Consider the following 17,988-nt stretch of genomic DNA (forward strand, 5'->3'; position numbering starts at 1 on the left):
TCTGTGGATTTGGGAGGAGCTCAGAGTCTCCTCTGGTCTGGGCTCTGTGGGTGTAATTACAAATGACTACAATTTGTCCTAGTCATGGCAATCAGGTACCGATACTTGTAGTTATTATAAGATTCAGTCGCGTCCGACAACATGTGGGATTTTAAGTCTGGAGTTGGGAAAGTTTGGAGTCTCTTCGCATTAGTTCAATGAGTGCAAGTTAGTGAAAATTTGCACTTACAAGGATAAATGTACATACTTTAATGCCGGGGTGCATTAGCTGACACTGTGTTTAATGATCGATTTGCTCAATAGGTTCAGCTGAAGTTACATCTCTTACTTGGAAGTCAGTCGGTGGGGCATGCATGTTATTTTGGACTGTTTGTGTTAATCAGTCATAATTGTATTTTCTAGTCGTCAGAACGCGCCATAACACCAGTTCTTGAAATTTACGAGCAGATGACAACAAGAAGTAGCAGCAATACCACAGCTAGGATGAATTGCAAACCTGCAGACAGCTCATATGAAGGTAATGTAATGTCTATTTACGGGTCAAAGAAAGAAACTAAACTAAAAACTTCCCATTACTTCATAATAAATTGTCGATTTGTTTGCTTTTTGATTCACAGAGGTAGTCAAGTAATCACGTTATACTGTGAAGCTCAACATTTGGCTTAAAACTGTTTCTTAGCGTGTAGAAAAGCATGAAAATAATCCACTCACATGGAAGATCGCTGCACTTCTAAAGAATTGAATGCCTCACTCATTCTAATCTGAAAGTTATGTATTTACAAGCTGCTGCTGTTGCCACCACCAATTCTACTGGTAATGCAACATTTGCAAAAGCATGCCATTTCCCAGCATCGACCTGTAGGTTTTGTTTCTCACAGCTGCTGTGCTGAGCGTGGAGCTTCCAAGGTGATTAATGATAATAGAGCCAATATACAATCTTACACCTAACAACAATCACATACAGTCAATTTAATTTCCTCTCACCAAGCCTCTGGAGTTAATGCTCCTGGGATCACCATGCCAGGCAGCAGACCCAACTTTAGTGGGAATATCCAACAGAAATTTTATTCAAGAGCTCAAAGCCTCTGAAGGCACCGAAGTGGGATACGTGTATAATATATGTTGTGTGGCTGCATACAAATTTACTTTAACCATAAGATCTACACTGTTTATGATAGGGGGAAAAAAACCCAATCCAAAATGAATAGAAAGCAAAGAAAAAAATCTTTGGTGCCTATGTAGTAGACATTTAGTGGCCTCCAGGACACACATATCGCAGAAAATATTCACCAGTGTGTTTTTATTTTGTTGTTCTCAGTATCATCAAAAACATGCAGATATATTCAATGAGTGCCAGATACTGAAAGCTGAAGTTAACTTGGAAAAAATGACCAAAGCACTCACTCATTGCAGATTTATTGACAATTTTATGGTCATGAAATTTAAAATAAATCCAGTCTATCCACCCACAAGAGGGTTAATGTGAAGCTTTTCGCTCCAAGAGTCAAAACATGCAGCTGCCTTTAATTTAACAGAGCTTCACAGCATCATTTATGCTTTGTTTTTCCTCCTTCGGTTCACTTTCACCACTCTCATCAGGGTTATATCCAAGCCAATGGACAGAATAATTTTTTTTGTCTTAATACGCAAAAGACAAAGAAATAGAGGTATTTTGGGAATACATTCTTCCATTACTATTTGGAGCTTTTATGGAATTTTCACTATTATTTTTTCATTGTTGCCACTCTGAATGCTAGGCTTTAAAAAAGAAAAGTGCCTTTTTGTGTCTTATTGTTGACTGTGTGGTCAGTAGCAGTAGCCCACTGCTGGGCGTGGTGGACTGAACTGTGGAGCTTGGCAGCTGTACAAACCGGGCCTGGATTTCAGATGTGGCGATGTGGAGTGCCTGCTGGGAAACTGAGAGGCAGACTGTGTGTGTGCGTGGAGGAGAAAAGAAGGGAAATGAGGGAAAGAGAGAGAGTGTGTGTGTGTTGCTGTTTGGAAGGAGGGTGTGACTGTTGGTAAGCGAGGAGGTGTATGTGTGTGTCATTGTTGTCGTTCCAAGGTGGAGGCCAGAGTCTCCCTTCCTGGAAGTTGTTAGCAAACCCCAAGGTGGTGAATCTTGACTCCACAAGGGGAAAAACAACAACAAGAGAGCAAGGAGTGGGACTGTGATTGTTCATTTCGTCGTTCATTTCTCTTTTTGGTCTCACTCAAGCTTAATTAAAAAAAGAAGAAGCACATCCATTGTAAAGCTGGTGGATGTCTTCCTCTGGTCCTGCCTGTGTACCTGTGGTGTCCTGTGTGGTGCGGCCATTGAAGTGAACCAGACGACATCAACTATTCATGAGAGCAGAGTTTCCCTGTGACAGCCGACTTTGCTCTGCTGACTTCTGACTGACGCTCTCCTCTCTCATAGCTCCAGTCGAGCTTCATGGAAACACCTTTTGTGTGTTTGTGCGGGCATTGAGATATGACTGATAGGGAAGACAGGATAAAGTTTCCCCTTTGTCTTGCTTTTCCATATCAGCTGGGGCTCTTGATTTGTGTTCAGCCTGAATTCACCCGGCATTTCTTGTGTAACTGTGGTTCCTCGGAGTCAGCAGTTAGATGTACCAGAAGCACAGACATATTACCCACGGAATGAGTCCAACTCTGAATATCAGATATCATTACTGGTAATGGGAACTGAGGCGCTGAGGCAGTTTGGAGCAGAGTATGGTGTAAATGGGCATTATATAATGTTGAAGTGATGAAAGGCCAACCAGCACATATACACGTCATTGTGTGTATATCTGTTTTTTCTTTTCTGTAGGGTGGTTGTGTCCATCGGTTGTGGAATCATTTTAATTTATATAACTGACTAATCACCACTGACTTCAATATGAAGTCGTTATGTAGTCCTCTTCAACTGAGACCCAATGTAACTGTCTGGTAATTGGTATATGTTGTTTTTTTTTATTCAAATTTCTACCTTTCTACCCTGTTTTTCTCTACTCTAATGTTTTTGAATTAATTTCAGGATTTTTTTTTTCTTAGTTAACACCGGGAGGTCCACTCTCCGTGTTGTGTTGTGTTACGTGTGTAATATTTAATCTGTATATATCTTATTGTACCGAGGACGGACTAGGACTCTCGGGTTAGTTTGTTAACTTGAGTGTTCCTACCTCCAACACAACACAGACATCAAGCAAATTACATCACGACAGTTATTTCATTTCATTAGCTTATATTTAATAGTCATGAATAAAAGAAAATTATAACTCACTGGGTCTTTAAAGGATGGAGGATGGCAAAAAACATTCTGAAATGTGAGCAGGAGTATTTGTGAAAAAATACTTACAGAGACTCTATGTGGGTACAACATTAGATGAGTCGATATCTTTCAAATTATTTTTAAAAATAGACTAAATGAAGAGGAGAAATAGATAGACGTGTTTTTGTTGCATTAAATGTGTTTCAATGTGGTTTTGGTTCCATCTGTTGTCTGTTTTTGTGTGTTGTATCGGCTGTTTGGTTCTAATTAAGCTTTTTCGGTTTATTCGTTTCAGTTCCCAGAGTGCGGCTTTTATGGAATCTACGACAAGATTTTGCTGTTCAAGCATGATACTTCAACCAATAACATCTTACAGCTGGTTAAAGCAGCCGGTGACATTCAGGAGGGCGATCTGGTGGAGGTGGTGCTCTCTGGTGAGTCTCTTCTCATCGCACATCGTGTCACATCAGAATCTAAATGAACCTCCTTCCCGATGAAATGAGTCCTTATCTGCGTATTTGACTGTGGCTTTTATCTTGCCTCGGTCTAATCTGCTCTCATTGTTTTTAACTGTAACATCTGGTTGAATGAAAGGATCTTTTCATCCTGTGTCCATGTTATCGACCTTCCTTACAGTCCATTTGATCCCAGTTTGGTTTCTGTGGGGAGGAGTTTAACTTTTCTTCCTGCAGCCAGAGGAAGGGCACATCCATCCATGCACACATTTATACATACTGACAATTCAGTCCAGATTCAGTAAACCCAACAAACATGTCATTGGATTGTGGCACAAAGCGAGAGTAACTAGAGACGGCCCATGCAGTGAGAATTAAAATATTCAATCTCCCTACAAAAAGATGTAGGCCTATAAGCAAACTCAGGTCTCCTCACTCACTACGGCAAGAGTAGGAATCACTACCCCACCATGCCACCTGTCATCTTATCCATTCAGTCACTTTGTTACCTGCCCTGTAGAGCCGTATGCTTGTTTTGACCACACTGTGCTCCTGTTCTCTCTCCAGCTGCAGCCACTTTTGAGGATTTCCAGATTCGGCCACACGCACTCAATGTGCACTCCTACCGAGCCCCGGCCTTCTGTGATCACTGCGGGGAGATGCTGTTTGGACTGGTGAGGCAGGGGCTCAAATGTGACGGTGAGAAAAACACAGCATGAACAAGAAAGTTGTTGTGCTCCACACATTTCCAACGGAAATGAACTGAAACACTCAACAAATATGTTTCGCTCATGCGGCTGCTTCCCCCTGACTCTCTGATCCATGCCGCCCCCTGCAGGATGTGGACTGAACTACCACAAACGTTGTGCCTTCAGCATCCCAAACAACTGCAGCGGAGCTCGGAAGCGGCGTCTGTCCACCACCTCCCTCAGCAGCAGCCACTCCCTGCGCCTCTCCACCACCGACTCGGTGTCCATCTGCGCTGAGGACACCAGCCTCATTCGCTCAAACACTCAAATGGTACACATTCATCAGTAGACGACGGCACTCCGGTGCATTTGTTCAGTGCACTGTGACTGCACTGAAACAGTCAAAACATAACAAGTTGAGGCAGGTGTGAGGTTATAGGGTTGTAGGTTACATAATCTGGGTTGCTGAAGGAAATCGAGACAGTTTTCAGACGTCTGTCCTCCAAAGGTCATTTTCGAGGCTTTCAGATCTCCATCTGCAAACTCTTGGCATGGCTGCATTCCTCTTGAAGTGCTATAAAAGCACTGTGATCGATTTGAACCGTGAAGTAATCTGGTTAGTGTTGTTGACATTGTTTGTGTGTTGATCCATTCCAAATACAGGTACAAAGCAGTTTCAGATGGTGCATTGAATCAGTTTGTCAGTTTGAGAGCCGTCACTCACACTCATGAACGCATAAAGGAATATCACGCCAAACCACAGCACTTGGTTTAGTGTCATTCTGATTGTGTCATAGTGTGGTTAGGTTATTGAAACTCATAAAGAATCAACAAGTCATTATCAGACATGAATGAGTTATGTAAAAAAAAAAAAAAGTATCCAAAACATAATTCCCAGTTTGTATTCATTCATGGAAATTTGCCTAATATTATCTTCTGTATTGTGTTAGCCACGGACCCCCAGTGACGCCCGGCGCTTCTACAGAGGTCGACCAGTTCATCTGGACAAGATCCTGATGAGCAAGGTGAAGGTTCCCCACACGTTTGCAGTTCACTCGTACACGCGGCCGACGGTGTGCCAGTACTGCAAGAGGCTTCTCAGAGGACTGTTCAGGCAGGGTCTCCAGTGCAAAGGTGAGTACAGAGGAAACAAGGGGACTTGTTTCTGGATGACTTGGATAACAGAAAATTCTTTACTGATATAATCAGTTGATGTGCGACTCCATGAGAATGACCTGTTTTTTGCATTCCTCCTAGACTGTAAGTTCAACTGCCATAAACGCTGCGTATACAAGGTTCCTAATGACTGCCTCGGGGAGACCATCGGAGGTGAGTGCTGATAGGAATCTTCTGACTCTTAATAAGCCGCAAGGTTTTGATAAAATGTCTCATTTGCATGTTTCCATTATCAGAATCCGACTACGTCAATTATAATATGACACTTTATCTAAAAATACTGAAAGCACTTTTTTGTTTTTTTTCTCTTTTCAGAAAACAAGACTAACAGTGGTAAGTAACACTCGGTATTGATTTATCTTCTGAGCACCAGTTTTAGTGGCAGTTTCTCTTTGTCAACAGTTTAAAATCAATTCAGATCAAGTCACATTCAGTCTTGTGTCTCCCATTTTTCTTGTGCTCCAGACATGTTGAGTCCCAGTACAGACCCCGAAGTGCCCATGGACTACAGCAGCGAGTACGACGCCTCAGACAAATTGTCGATGGACGACTCGGACGAGGCCTGCAGCATCCCTGGCTCATTTTCTCCCGACAACAACCAGCATGGAAACACTGGAGAACAAAGGTATGTGTAGAATGTGGACTTTTGGAAAAACCTCCAAACAATTCTGGTGAGGAAGGAACGCAGTTAAAAATAGTTTTGCACACACTAACGTTTCACCAGCCAACCATAAATATTGCTCATGGGCAACTGGCAGACTAAAGACCACAAATGGCCCCTGTTCTCATTCGTTGTGACCTTCAGACTCTTTCTAAAAAAAAAAAAAAAAAAAAAAAAAAAAAGATATATAATTGGTTTTACAGATGATACATAGAGGAAGGTCATTTGAATGAGAATTTAAAGATTACTGTATAGCTGAATGGGTTTTAAAATAAGTAAGTAAGTAAATATATAAGTAAATAAACAAAATAAAGAATTTCCATTTCTTATCCAATACAGGCTCTTAGAGACTGGAGAGTCCATCACAGTACAAATACCGAGAGACAATCACACAAACTCACATTTACTCCTACAGTCTATTTAGAAACACTCAACCTGGACTTGGACCTATTAGGAATGAGGGCTAAGCATCGTGCTTCACGCTGACTTAATAGACGTAATTTGTGGACGTACAGCTTGTTCTTTTCATTGAAGTTGTAGCTTCAATTCTCATACTGATCCTCATAGTGGTGAAGTGTTTAGCACTCTTGCCTTAAAGAAAGAAGGTTGTGGGTTCAAGCGTTTGTGTTTGGGGTTTGCATGTTCCCCCTGTGCATGTGAGCATTTTCATTTGCTGTACCTGTATTTTCAACTTGACTTGACACCTTGTGCCCTGAACTGGATAAAGCTATTAAAAAAAGTTTAATGGAGTTTTGAAATTATTTCAAACTGCTCCTTCTCAATTTGACGCTCTTCTAGACAGGATGACATTTTTGGTCGCCTACCAAATCTGATCCATCTTTTTGTAGTGTTTACATCCCGCTGATGAGGGTGGTACAGTCGGTGAGGCAGACGACCCGTCGATCCAGCACAGCTATCAAGGAAGGATGGATGGTTCACTACAGCAACAAGGACACACTGGTAAAAACAAAGAAAACATGACATTTCTGCTCGTCATTCAGATTTTATGTTGTGTTCTAAGACTTTATCTCAACAAGACACAATTTCTTCTGAGAAGTAGCTGAATGTCCAGACCCTCTGAGTGCATGAGTGGCCTTTTCTGCAAGCCCCCCCCTTTTGTTTGTTTACATTCTGTTTATTCAGGGACAAAAAGTTCCTACAGTCCATTTTCTGTCCATCAGCCTCTGTCACTGCAGCTCTGACCTTGATTATTCAGTCTCTACCTTTTTATTAGCTTTTAATGCTTCCATTTTTGCCTTTTAAACTGTCCCTGAAGAAATAATTAAAGCTGGATGAGAACTCTCTCTAAATATAACTGCACTCAACAACAGCAGTGCAGCAGTGAATTCTGTCTAAAAGCCTATTTTTCTGTTTTCTTCTGCTCATAATGTCTAAAATCTTCAAGCAATGAGACTTGTTTTTCTCTTTCCGACTGCACTAACTACTTTCTCCTTTTGCTTTTGTCTGTTTTTTTTTTCTTTCTTTATATATATCAACCTTTCCATCTTTTTGACCTACTCATCCTCCTTGTCCAGGAATTCAAATTGATCCCAGAACTTTACCTAAAGTCCAAGCCCGCTCTCTCTTTTTTTGACCCCTCACCATTGCACTCCCAGCTCACCTTTGTTGTCCCACCCCATCCCTCCCTAATACAACCCCAAACAGAGAAAGAGGCACTACTGGCGTCTGGACTGCAAATGCATCATCCTTTTCCAGAATAACACCTCCAACAAGTACTACAAGGTAAGTGTAGTTTAATCCATTTGTGCGTATGTTCGTGTGTGCGTCTGCATACACAAAAATGAAATAAAAACAAATGTGGAGACCAATACATGCTCAAACAGTTGGATAGATCGAATTAATGAAGGAGAAAGTGAAGTCTATTTCTAAAAAGATGCAGGAATCTATCAATGTATGTACATAAGAAAAATCATTATGAACGAGGGAAGCCTTCCAGAAGTGAAATGTACTATACTGGAATATGCCCCGTTCCTTGCAGGAGATCCCGCTCTCTGAGATTCTGGAGTTGCGTCCTGCCGGAGACTTCACTCTTGTTCCACAAGGCACCAATCCCCACTGCTTCGAGTTCATCACAGCCACCATGTGCTACTTTGTAGGGGAGGACCCCAATACCCTCCCCCCTCTGTCCTCCAGCAACCCTCAGTCAGTCCCCCAGACTCCCCCCTCGCCCACCCAGGTGGCTCCCAACAGCGGCATCGGCCGAGAGGTGGCGAAGGCGTGGGAAAGTGCCATCCGACAGGCCCTCATGCCGGTTATCTTCCAGGATGCTCCGCCGCCTGAGGGGAACACGCCTCACAGTAAGTTTAGAAACGTTTGTCAAAGTGTTTCCACTGTCTTTTCTACTGATAGAGTAATCGTCACACAATATATGTGAGATGGTAAATGTTACTTTTATTTAACGTGTACATTAAAAACTCACAATAATCCTTTATGTCTTGTTCCTTTCCTATTTTTCAAGGACAAGCATCTATCAGCATTTCTGTGTCCAACAGTGAAATCCATGAAAATGTGGTATGATTATTATTATTTTTTGGGTCAAATTTGGCAATTTACTGTGACTTTTGCTCCGGTCACACACTGAACACGATGTTGATTGTGTTAAAAATCCCGTCCCTGCAGGACATTGGCACAGTCTACCAGATTTTTGCTGATGAAGTTCTGGGATCTGGGCAATTTGGAGTCGTTTATGGAGGTATGTAATCCTTCATTTAGACGTACTGTAGTGATGACAGTGCTGCATCTTGTGAAATTCAAACAAAAAGTCAAGAAAAAACACTTTGGAACAGTTGCTATCTGCTACATATTTACAGTATTTACTAGACAGTAATTAAATACATTTTAGCTGTATTTTGCTCAGAGAATAAACCAAATAATCCCACATGGGCAAACTGACTTTAGGTTGAGATAAACAAAGCAAAACAAGGAACAAAACTAAACTCCCTTTTTAAAGAAAGAAACCTCCTAGACATGATGGCCTTCTGCTCTGTTTGGTTGTGGGTGGCAGGAAATAAATGATAGAAGAGTGCACCAAAAAAAGAAAAACAATTCATCTGGTCACCATCCGCCCCCGAGTCCTAGATCTCTGCAGGAAGGTATAGAGACGGATGAGCGAGAGGAGGAAGGAGGACGTTTTATTGAGCCTTTATTCACTTCGTCATCCGCTGGTTCAGACATGTAGTCTGCAAAAACAAGAAGGGACTGTGGGGCAATGTCAAAGAGTGCAGAAAGATTACCAGAACAGCCCATAACAACCTCGTTAACTCGGATGAAATGACGTCAGCTGGACGGGTCCTGGCACAGCTACTCCTCCGTCTCCAACACTTTCAGTTGCTTCATTCTGTGTAAGAAGTATTTTTCCCTGTTGTGATCGGCTTTTCAAAATGCTTTTAGGATGACTTCATGTGTAGGTTGTGTTGTGTACCAATGTTGTCCATTCACTTGCTGATGAGTTAATGACACACACTGGGGACATAAGTTCACTAAGTCCATAATAAAAGGAACTGAAAGCAATTCGAAATAGCCGAACTATAAAATTGTCTCGCCTGACTTTGTCCAGCTCCAACTATAACGTTTATCCAATGAGAATGTTTAAAGATTGACCTTAAAGGTTGAGACTGCACTGTCAAAATGAAGTGTATTGATGCTATAATATGGGACGAACGGCCTCGAGCCAGGTTGGTTGAGGTTTGTACATTAAGACTAAACTTTTAAATGATCTTGTAGATTTTACAGGAAAACAATGAAGAAAAACCAATAGGGGAGAAATTTCCTGTCATCTCGCTGCAGTATTTTGAATCAGCTGCAGTCACAAAGGCACAGAGTAATTACTCAGTGCTGCGCTGAGATTTTATGAATTATAAACTGTAATATTGTCTCCGGCCCATAAATCCTTTTGTGAATACTTGCAGTGATTGTATTCTGCTCTTTTGAGCACATCGCTTTACTCTTCTGGTTTTTAAAAGTGGTGTTCTTGCCCAACGTTTGGGGCTCTTTTGAATATCCCAGAGGGATGAACTGCATGTAAACTCGACTACTATGTACATGTCACAGTGACTTCTGATGTCTACAGGAAAACACAGGAAAACAGGGAGAGATGTCGCGGTCAAAGTCATCGACAAACTTCGCTTTCCCACCAAACAGGAGAGCCAGCTGAGGAATGAAGTGGCCATCCTGCAGGTACACACACACACACACACACACACACACACACACACACACACACACACACACACACACACACACACACACACACACACACACACACACACACACACACACACACACACACAGACTTAACTACACTATTTATCCCATGCTTCAGCTTTTTATCTTCGGCCCTCTTCTCACAGTGTTTTCAAGTGAAAAAAGGAAAACATTTGTTAGATAAATTGTACTGTACCGATTCATTTTCTTCATACTCTTGATTCAGTGGCTGATTAAAGTTGTTATTGAAGTGTGGGACTTTTTAACTGCGAATCAAAATCAGCCGATTCATTTTTTTAAAAAGGAAAATGTACTTTTAATTCAACATAAAAAAAAAAAAAAGTCACGAGGTAGAGGTTTTAAATCAAATACAAGAATTCTGTTCTAAATAATAAAAAACAACAACATTAAAATAAAGATTATGAAAACATTTGCATTTTATCTTTAGGAGCTCTGAGATGTCTTTCTATGTAGATTCATGTTTTAATGTTCTGTTAAGGATTCACCAGCAGATGGAGACAGAGATGCAGTAATGCGCTCAGTTGTTTACTGAATTGGTTCATGTCTGTGTCAATAATGGAGCCAGTTTCCTCTTCAGCTCCTCAGTAATTCCACATGAGCTTTCAGAGAAATACCTCTTTCGCATTCATCGGAAGCAATCTGAAAAATGTTTCCCTCTCAATCGTTTAAATAGGTGAAATAAAAGGGCCCTCTGTAGAACATTATCTGTCATATGACGAAGCAAATTACATAATGAAATCCACTTTCTGTTCTCCCTTTTGTATTTCAATCTTCTGTGGTTTTCTCCTTTCTGTTGTACATCACACTATCATAATCTCACGCTATTAAATTTCCACTTTCAGTCGTCATTCTATCACTGTCAATCCACATCTCTCTTTTCTTTTTCATTTTTTTTTAACCACACCTCAAATATTCCTCTTCATCCAACGTCTTCCTCACTCCTTTTTTTTTTTTTTTTTTTTTTTTCACTTAACAGAGTTTACGTCACCTGGGCATTGTCAACCTGGAGTGTATGTTTGAAACCCCGGAGAAAGTGTTTGTGGTGATGGAGAAGCTGCACGGTGACATGCTGGAGATGATCCTCTCCAGTGAGAAGGGCAGACTGCCTGAACGGCTCACCAAGTTCCTCATCACCCAGGTGTGTGTGAGCCACAGCACAGGAAGGACTTTGTGCATTTATAGATAGATGTACGATACATTATGAGTGTGTCTACGTGTGTGTGTGTGTGTGTGTGTGTGTGTGTGTGTCTGTGTGTGTGCGTGTGTGCGTGCGTGTGTGCGTGCGTGTGTGCGTGCGTGCGTGCGTGCGCAAGTTACATCCAAATACTTTCCAAAATCTTCATTTAAACAGTAGTGATTGTACTTACTAGGTACTGAGAATAACTGCTTCTTATCAGGATATCTAAATGATGGGCTCATGGTTGTATTATTGTAGTTTTGCTGGGACACGTTAGCTCCTGTGAGCCACTGCAGTGGAGCTTAAAGCTTTCAGAAAGTGATATGTAAATCGATTTTCATCCATTTTTTTTCATCTTATATTTTTATTTAGACTTAGTTTCTCTCCTGGAGAACACAGATAAAATTGCTAAACAATATTGAATAAAAATTAGAAAGCCAAACCCACAACAATTGCTAAGAAGAAAAACAAAATTGCCAGATTATTTGAAACTGTCAAAAGCAGTTGGCAAAAAACTCATTGGAAAAATGGAAAAGCAAATTGGCCAATAAAAAAAAAGGCAATATCGTTAAAACAACTAAAAAGGCTGAATCACTTAAATTAGGCAAAAACAAAAGTTTGTTTGTTTGTTTATGGTGTTGCATTGTTGTAACTTTTGTTGAAAAATTGTAGCTGTTGATGATTAGGTGTATGAATTTATTGACAATGATGTTAAATTAGAAAGAAAACTTACTGTTTGACTTAAAATGAAGTTAATGGCAAAGATGCAAAGAAGTAGATTTGAATAAGTTTACACTTCATCCTACTCCCTTTCAAACATAGTATTTGTCATAGGATTTGGAGAAAAACAGCAGTTCCACATTAGTTTCCATGTACAACTAAAATACAATTAACAATCTCACTGAAAAATCAATTTAACATTGTTAGCAGTTTTTAACAAGTAATCAGTTACCAGGGCGATACTGCGAAAAATGTTGTCATTAAGAAATTAGTTATTGACATATTTTAATGTCAGATAAGGTTAGAATTTGGCGAGCAGTGTGCGCGCACACAATATTTTATACTGCTGAGGCTTTCAACCTGACAGCACAACGACCGTTGGGGACATAAAGTGACGTCCTTAGCAATAGTGCTACATACAAATAAGGGATTGTTATGAAGAGATGATAGAACCTGATACAGATAATGAGCTCATGGTGTTCAGAATATTCCAGAAAGCTTATGAGGAAGGAAAATGTTGAGTAATTTGAGCTTTAATTCAGGTTTGATGTAATATAATAAGACTTATCTCTTATGAAAGAAAAAGAAGAACTGTGTAATAGCTATAAAAGGGAGAGATTTTAAATGGATGAATATTGTCAGATGTTTCATAACTCCAAAGTTTAGGAAAGAACTATGCTGGAGATCGCAGGGACACATGGATGTAGATCATTCACACATTTTCTGCTCTTGTCAAAAGATAAAGAACAATCCTGGGCTAAGATATGCAGGTTTTTAAGTAAAATAAAAAGATATGAAAAACTCAAAACATGCAGGACACTTGCCTTCGGAAATTACACAGGAGACATTATGATAAAAAGAAGATGAGTACAGGGTCAAGGTAGTGTTAAAGGAAAGCATAAAAGTGATAATGGTATTATTGTAAAAGGAGTAGTGGATGTGTATTTATCATAGAGAAACTTACATATAAGCTGAGATGAATGGAGGAACAATATAATAAAAAAATAGAAACATTTATCATAGAGCACACTCGCCTGGACAATTGGACTTTGATATAAGGATACTTGTTTTATGATGTACATACTGTGTATTTGTCCCCCGGCAATGCGATTTACAAAATGTTCAATAAAAACATAAATAATCACAATCAAGGGGAAATAAGTCATTTTAGTGGAGGATTTATAAGTTTGGGCCGAGGTGGAGGTTAGGCTTCAAGCAAGTTTGCCAGTAATTACGATAAGTCAAGTCTCTGGAAACCTTGGAAACGTAAACATAGTTTTGTGTGTGTATATTTGTCAGACAGTTATGACAAACAATACCACAATGCGGTCTTCCCTTTCTATGTGCATTGATGCATTTTTACTGCATCATATAGGCCACGTTTCGATCAGGCGTATGTTTGACTGTTAGTACGTCACACTTTACTTACATCCTGTTTTTGTGGTTGTGGTTTTGCATATGCGTAGATTCTTGCTGCCCTGAGGCATCTGCACTTTAAAAACATCGTTCACTGTGACCTGAAACCTGAGAATGTTCTGCTCGCCTCTGCTGATCCCTTCCCACAGGTACTCATACACACAAACACACAAATACACAAATACACACCCATTAAAGCCACTTAGGTCATACAGTGTTTTTTTTTTTGTTTTGTTTTCCCCCACTAATGAGCTTATTAAAGCACTTGATGTGGCATTACCGAGACACATTTCCCCAGATCTGTTTACACTTCTCAAATAGTTCTTGGAAATGTCCTTGTACTTGATCCCCTTGAATCCTTGCACGCTGCTCTCAATTGTTTCCCCTCGTTAAGGTGAAACTGTGCGACTTTGGCTTCGCCCGCATCATTGGCGAGAAGTCTTTCCGTCGCTCAGTGGTCGGCACCCCTGCCTATCTGGCCCCGGAGGTCCTGCTCAACCAGGGCTATAACCGCTCGCTGGACATGTGGTCGGTTGGTGTCATCATGTATGTCAGCCTCAGCGGGACGTTCCCTTTCAATGAGGATGAGGATATAAACGACCAGATCCACAACGCAGCCTTCATGTACCCACCCAGCCCCTGGAAGCAGATCTCCAGCGACGGTAAACTCAGAACGGGAGGGGCCAGATGAGAGTTTAGTACACGCAGCTACTTATCTGTTATATGTCATTTGAACCTGCCAAAGAAACCATACAGGGAAAAACAGTAGAGGCCATACGCTTGAGCTTGATGTATCTAATAGACTGTGTATGTGGGACAGATGAGGAATATCCCAGTAGAACAAGCAACAAAATGATTTATTAACAGAGGGTTTTGTACTGTGGTCCCCTGCTGTTTGCATTTAATGACCTTAATTTAGAACTGTTTAGATGTAGCCGGTATGTTAGCAGACAATTTTGTTCCTATATTTTTGCAACCACTTTTCATTAAACACTTTGTTTGCGTTTGTGTTTCCAGCGATCGACTTGATCAACAACCTGCTGCAAGTCATGATGAGGAAACGCTACAGCGTGGACAAAAGTCTCAGCCACTCATATTTACAGGTAGCGGTAGAAGTCGTATGCACTCACAAAGCTGTGCACTGTTCATGCGCCATCCCCTCATCCACACAGAAAGGCTCCTACAACCTAATCATTATGCCACTGTGGATCCTACCGCTCAAGCGTTTTGTCTAAAATGAAAAAGAAATGCTTTCCAAGGCAACCATATCTCTTTTTAAATGTAGAAAATGTGGCAATTCTTCAACAAACCCTTTTTTAAGCTCGTAGCAGCAACGGTTCATAGTAGTAGCTCAAGAATAATATTTGGGTGCTTTGGGGGCTTTAATGAGAACTAAATAAGCTCAATTAGATGTAAAAGCGATGCTCCATCCTGCAATACAAACTATTTAACAATGAACAGACCAGCTATGAGTTTTGATTTGTATAATTTTGCTCCTGTTTGTTTCAAGGATCTTCCGGCATTGGTTTATCTTCAAAGTGACAGCAGCTTTAACTGGGATTAAAGTCTCACTCGTAATTTCAGGGTCATTCAAGTTCTTACTGACACACAGGTTGATATAAAAACATACGCATGCGCAACAAAAGTCATTACTGAGTGATGCACTTGAAGCGCATAAAAGCCTCTTCAACATCGATCTGATTTGAGCCTTTTAAAACTGGAGATTTCATCCGTGTCTCTTGCTCCTCAGGACTACCAGACATGGCTGGACCTGCGGGAGCTGGAGACTAAGCTCGGTGAGCGCTACATCACCCACGAGAGCGACGACAGTCGCTGGCAAATGTATGCCCGCGAACACACTCTGCCCTACCCGGCTCACTTCGTGCCCCCCACTCCCGCGACGGCCTCTGACGACGAGGACGGTGGGGAGGACGCGGATTTGCAAGGCCTCACAGAGAGAGTCAGCATCCTCTGACACAGAGACATCAAGGACTCGCGTTCATGAAGAAAGGACAAAAGAAGGGGGGGGGGGGGGGGAGAAAGGTCTTATGTACAGTTTTGAACAGACACCAATTTACAAAGAATTACGAAAGGCGAGTGTCTGGCTGTGGAGACTTACAGAGCACACACGCTTGTGCACCAGCACTCAAGCTTCACGGCTAAAGATGATCTCATTTCTCTTCTTCAGCTCATGCATTCGTTTCCTTTACCTGTCCACACTGAACCCTCCAAATGTTGACTTACTTCCATGAGAGTATCTGCTCGACTCTGTTTCACATTCTCTGTTTAACCGACCTGGTGAGTCTTTGCAGAATAAACTGGAGTCAAACTGTAAATCGAAATTTTGTCACAGGGGGGAAAGGCAGCGTGGGCCTCTGCTCACACAGTCAGGTGCCTCCGAGTGAAGCAGGAAATAACTCCTAACCACAAACAAAGATGAGAAGTCTACACGGGGGTTTTTTCAGGTCAGGTCTTCTGAGAAAACATAGTTAAACTGAGATCAAACTGGTAAGAAAGTACACGTTCCGTTTTTACTTCTTTTTCACTTGAACTGTGCGGCATCAGTGGTTTTTTTTTGGTTTAGGCTATTTCAGCAATGACCGTGCTGATAATCACTAAAGCAAATGCGCCAACAAACCCATCTGTATTCACAAATGCATTTCTAAAAAGTCCATGTCCTATAGGGAAAACTGGAAGTATTGATCTGGTGAAAGCAGATACTCCGGTAATTAGGCCTTAGAGTACTTTTGAGAGTGTCGGCTAGCTCAGTTGGTAGAGCATGAGACTCACAATCTCAGGGTAGTGGGTTCTTGTCCCATGCCGGGCACCACCTTCCCGTGGGCTCACCACCTGTGGGAAGGTTCTTAATCAGGTGCTATGCGATCTGGGTGACAGTGGTCAGACTGTCACCCCCGTGAAGCGGAAGAAGATGGATGGATGGAGTACTTTTGAGCTGCAGTGGCGTCTCTGAAAATAATTAAAGAGGTCATTGTGGTTTTAAATGAACAAGACTGGGTATTACCTGCCATAAGCAACCATTTCGACGTCACACATCTCTACCTGCAGCTAACAAATTACACAAGATAAGCCTCGGTCACTGAGTGGTGGAAATTGCTTTCATTGTGTCGAGTCGTCCGCCCTCACTCATCGCGGGAGTCTGAAATGATGAATGACTTGTTTTCACAGCTGACCGCACTTAGGTTTTCTTGTGCTGTCATTGAGCAGATAGCTTGGCGAATCTCTTAAAGCCAGCTCAGATTTCTTCTTCAGATGTATGTAGATGCGTTGACGGACAGCGTGGGTTACTAATGTCTATGTTTATGTAGTCCACTACTTGACTACCTTTCATGTCAGTATGTTGCATGTTCCTGTGACGTAGACGTATTTAGATACACCACTGAACATCCCATAGTTATGATGGTCTATTATACAAATATGTAACCTGCAGTTTATGTATGTCTCGACTGTGTACGATGTGAAAAACGATCCTGGTCTTTATAACATAATACAAACCTCCAACAAACTTTTCTCGTTTTGGAAGTTTTATTTTTCCGAATTATAATGATAATAACTTTTACAGGTTCCTCATAGGAAAACATGCAGGGAACTAAATGTCAGCCCTGTACAGACAACAGAAGCAAGGGCCCATAATTACTAACACTGAGGCTTCCTGGAGTTAAAGACATGCTTTGAATGATGCGCAGTTGTGCTGCAGGAATAAATTACTTTTCAGCTTTGTCTGGCATGTCGTAGTTTTTATCCTTTTGAAGAGGGACAGATTAGACTAAATGCACTGACATTAGACACAGTGCTCTCATATAGACACACGCGACATGGAATCAAAGATAGGAGAGGATTTACATACTCCTCCAACCACACACATTCATCACACAAGGGGACCTTGTGGCTGAAGAGGGGAAGAGAGCATATTGTTTTGCATTTGGAGATGAGCGTCCTTCAGCTGACTACTCAGGTAAAAGTGCGCCCTTATTCTTCCTACACAACATCTTATCATTGTTGCCAAGCAAGACCAAATGGCATTCTTTTTTTTTTTTTCTTTCTTGTGTTGCTGTTTGTTTCAGTTGCATTTAGCTCCCCCCCCCTCCCCCATTTTTCTGGCTTCTATCTTTATTCTGGCATAAGCACATGGATGAGACAGAAACAGATTTGTACCCGGCACCATAAAGTACCTT

The 17,988-nt window shown here is 41.3% G+C and overlaps 1 protein-coding gene across 1 annotated transcript in view; it reads left to right on the top strand.

Annotated features, from left to right (window-relative positions):
* Positions 1–17,322, top strand: part of prkd2 (protein kinase D2) — a 36,958-nt gene extending 19,636 nt beyond the window's left edge. The window contains exons 2-19 of the mRNA XM_080459968.1: positions 3,552–3,690; positions 4,279–4,410; positions 4,550–4,731; positions 5,351–5,534; positions 5,658–5,729; positions 5,892–5,909; positions 6,042–6,201; positions 7,086–7,197; positions 7,903–7,980; positions 8,237–8,555; positions 8,717–8,769; positions 8,878–8,950; positions 10,328–10,434; positions 11,459–11,620; positions 13,846–13,944; positions 14,190–14,457; positions 14,813–14,898; positions 15,546–17,322. Coding sequence (XP_080316094.1) covers positions 3,552–3,690; positions 4,279–4,410; positions 4,550–4,731; positions 5,351–5,534; positions 5,658–5,729; positions 5,892–5,909; positions 6,042–6,201; positions 7,086–7,197; positions 7,903–7,980; positions 8,237–8,555; positions 8,717–8,769; positions 8,878–8,950; positions 10,328–10,434; positions 11,459–11,620; positions 13,846–13,944; positions 14,190–14,457; positions 14,813–14,898; positions 15,546–15,770 — 2,469 coding nt within the window. The 3' untranslated portion in view covers positions 15,771–17,322. The remainder of the gene's footprint in view (positions 1–3,551; positions 3,691–4,278; positions 4,411–4,549; positions 4,732–5,350; positions 5,535–5,657; positions 5,730–5,891; positions 5,910–6,041; positions 6,202–7,085; positions 7,198–7,902; positions 7,981–8,236; positions 8,556–8,716; positions 8,770–8,877; positions 8,951–10,327; positions 10,435–11,458; positions 11,621–13,845; positions 13,945–14,189; positions 14,458–14,812; positions 14,899–15,545) is intronic.
* Positions 17,323–17,988: the final 666 nt, after the last annotated feature.

This window comes from Lipophrys pholis (assembly GCF_963383615.2).
Source record: "Lipophrys pholis genome assembly, chromosome: 3".
Taxonomy (NCBI): domain Eukaryota; kingdom Metazoa; phylum Chordata; class Actinopteri; order Blenniiformes; family Blenniidae; genus Lipophrys; species Lipophrys pholis.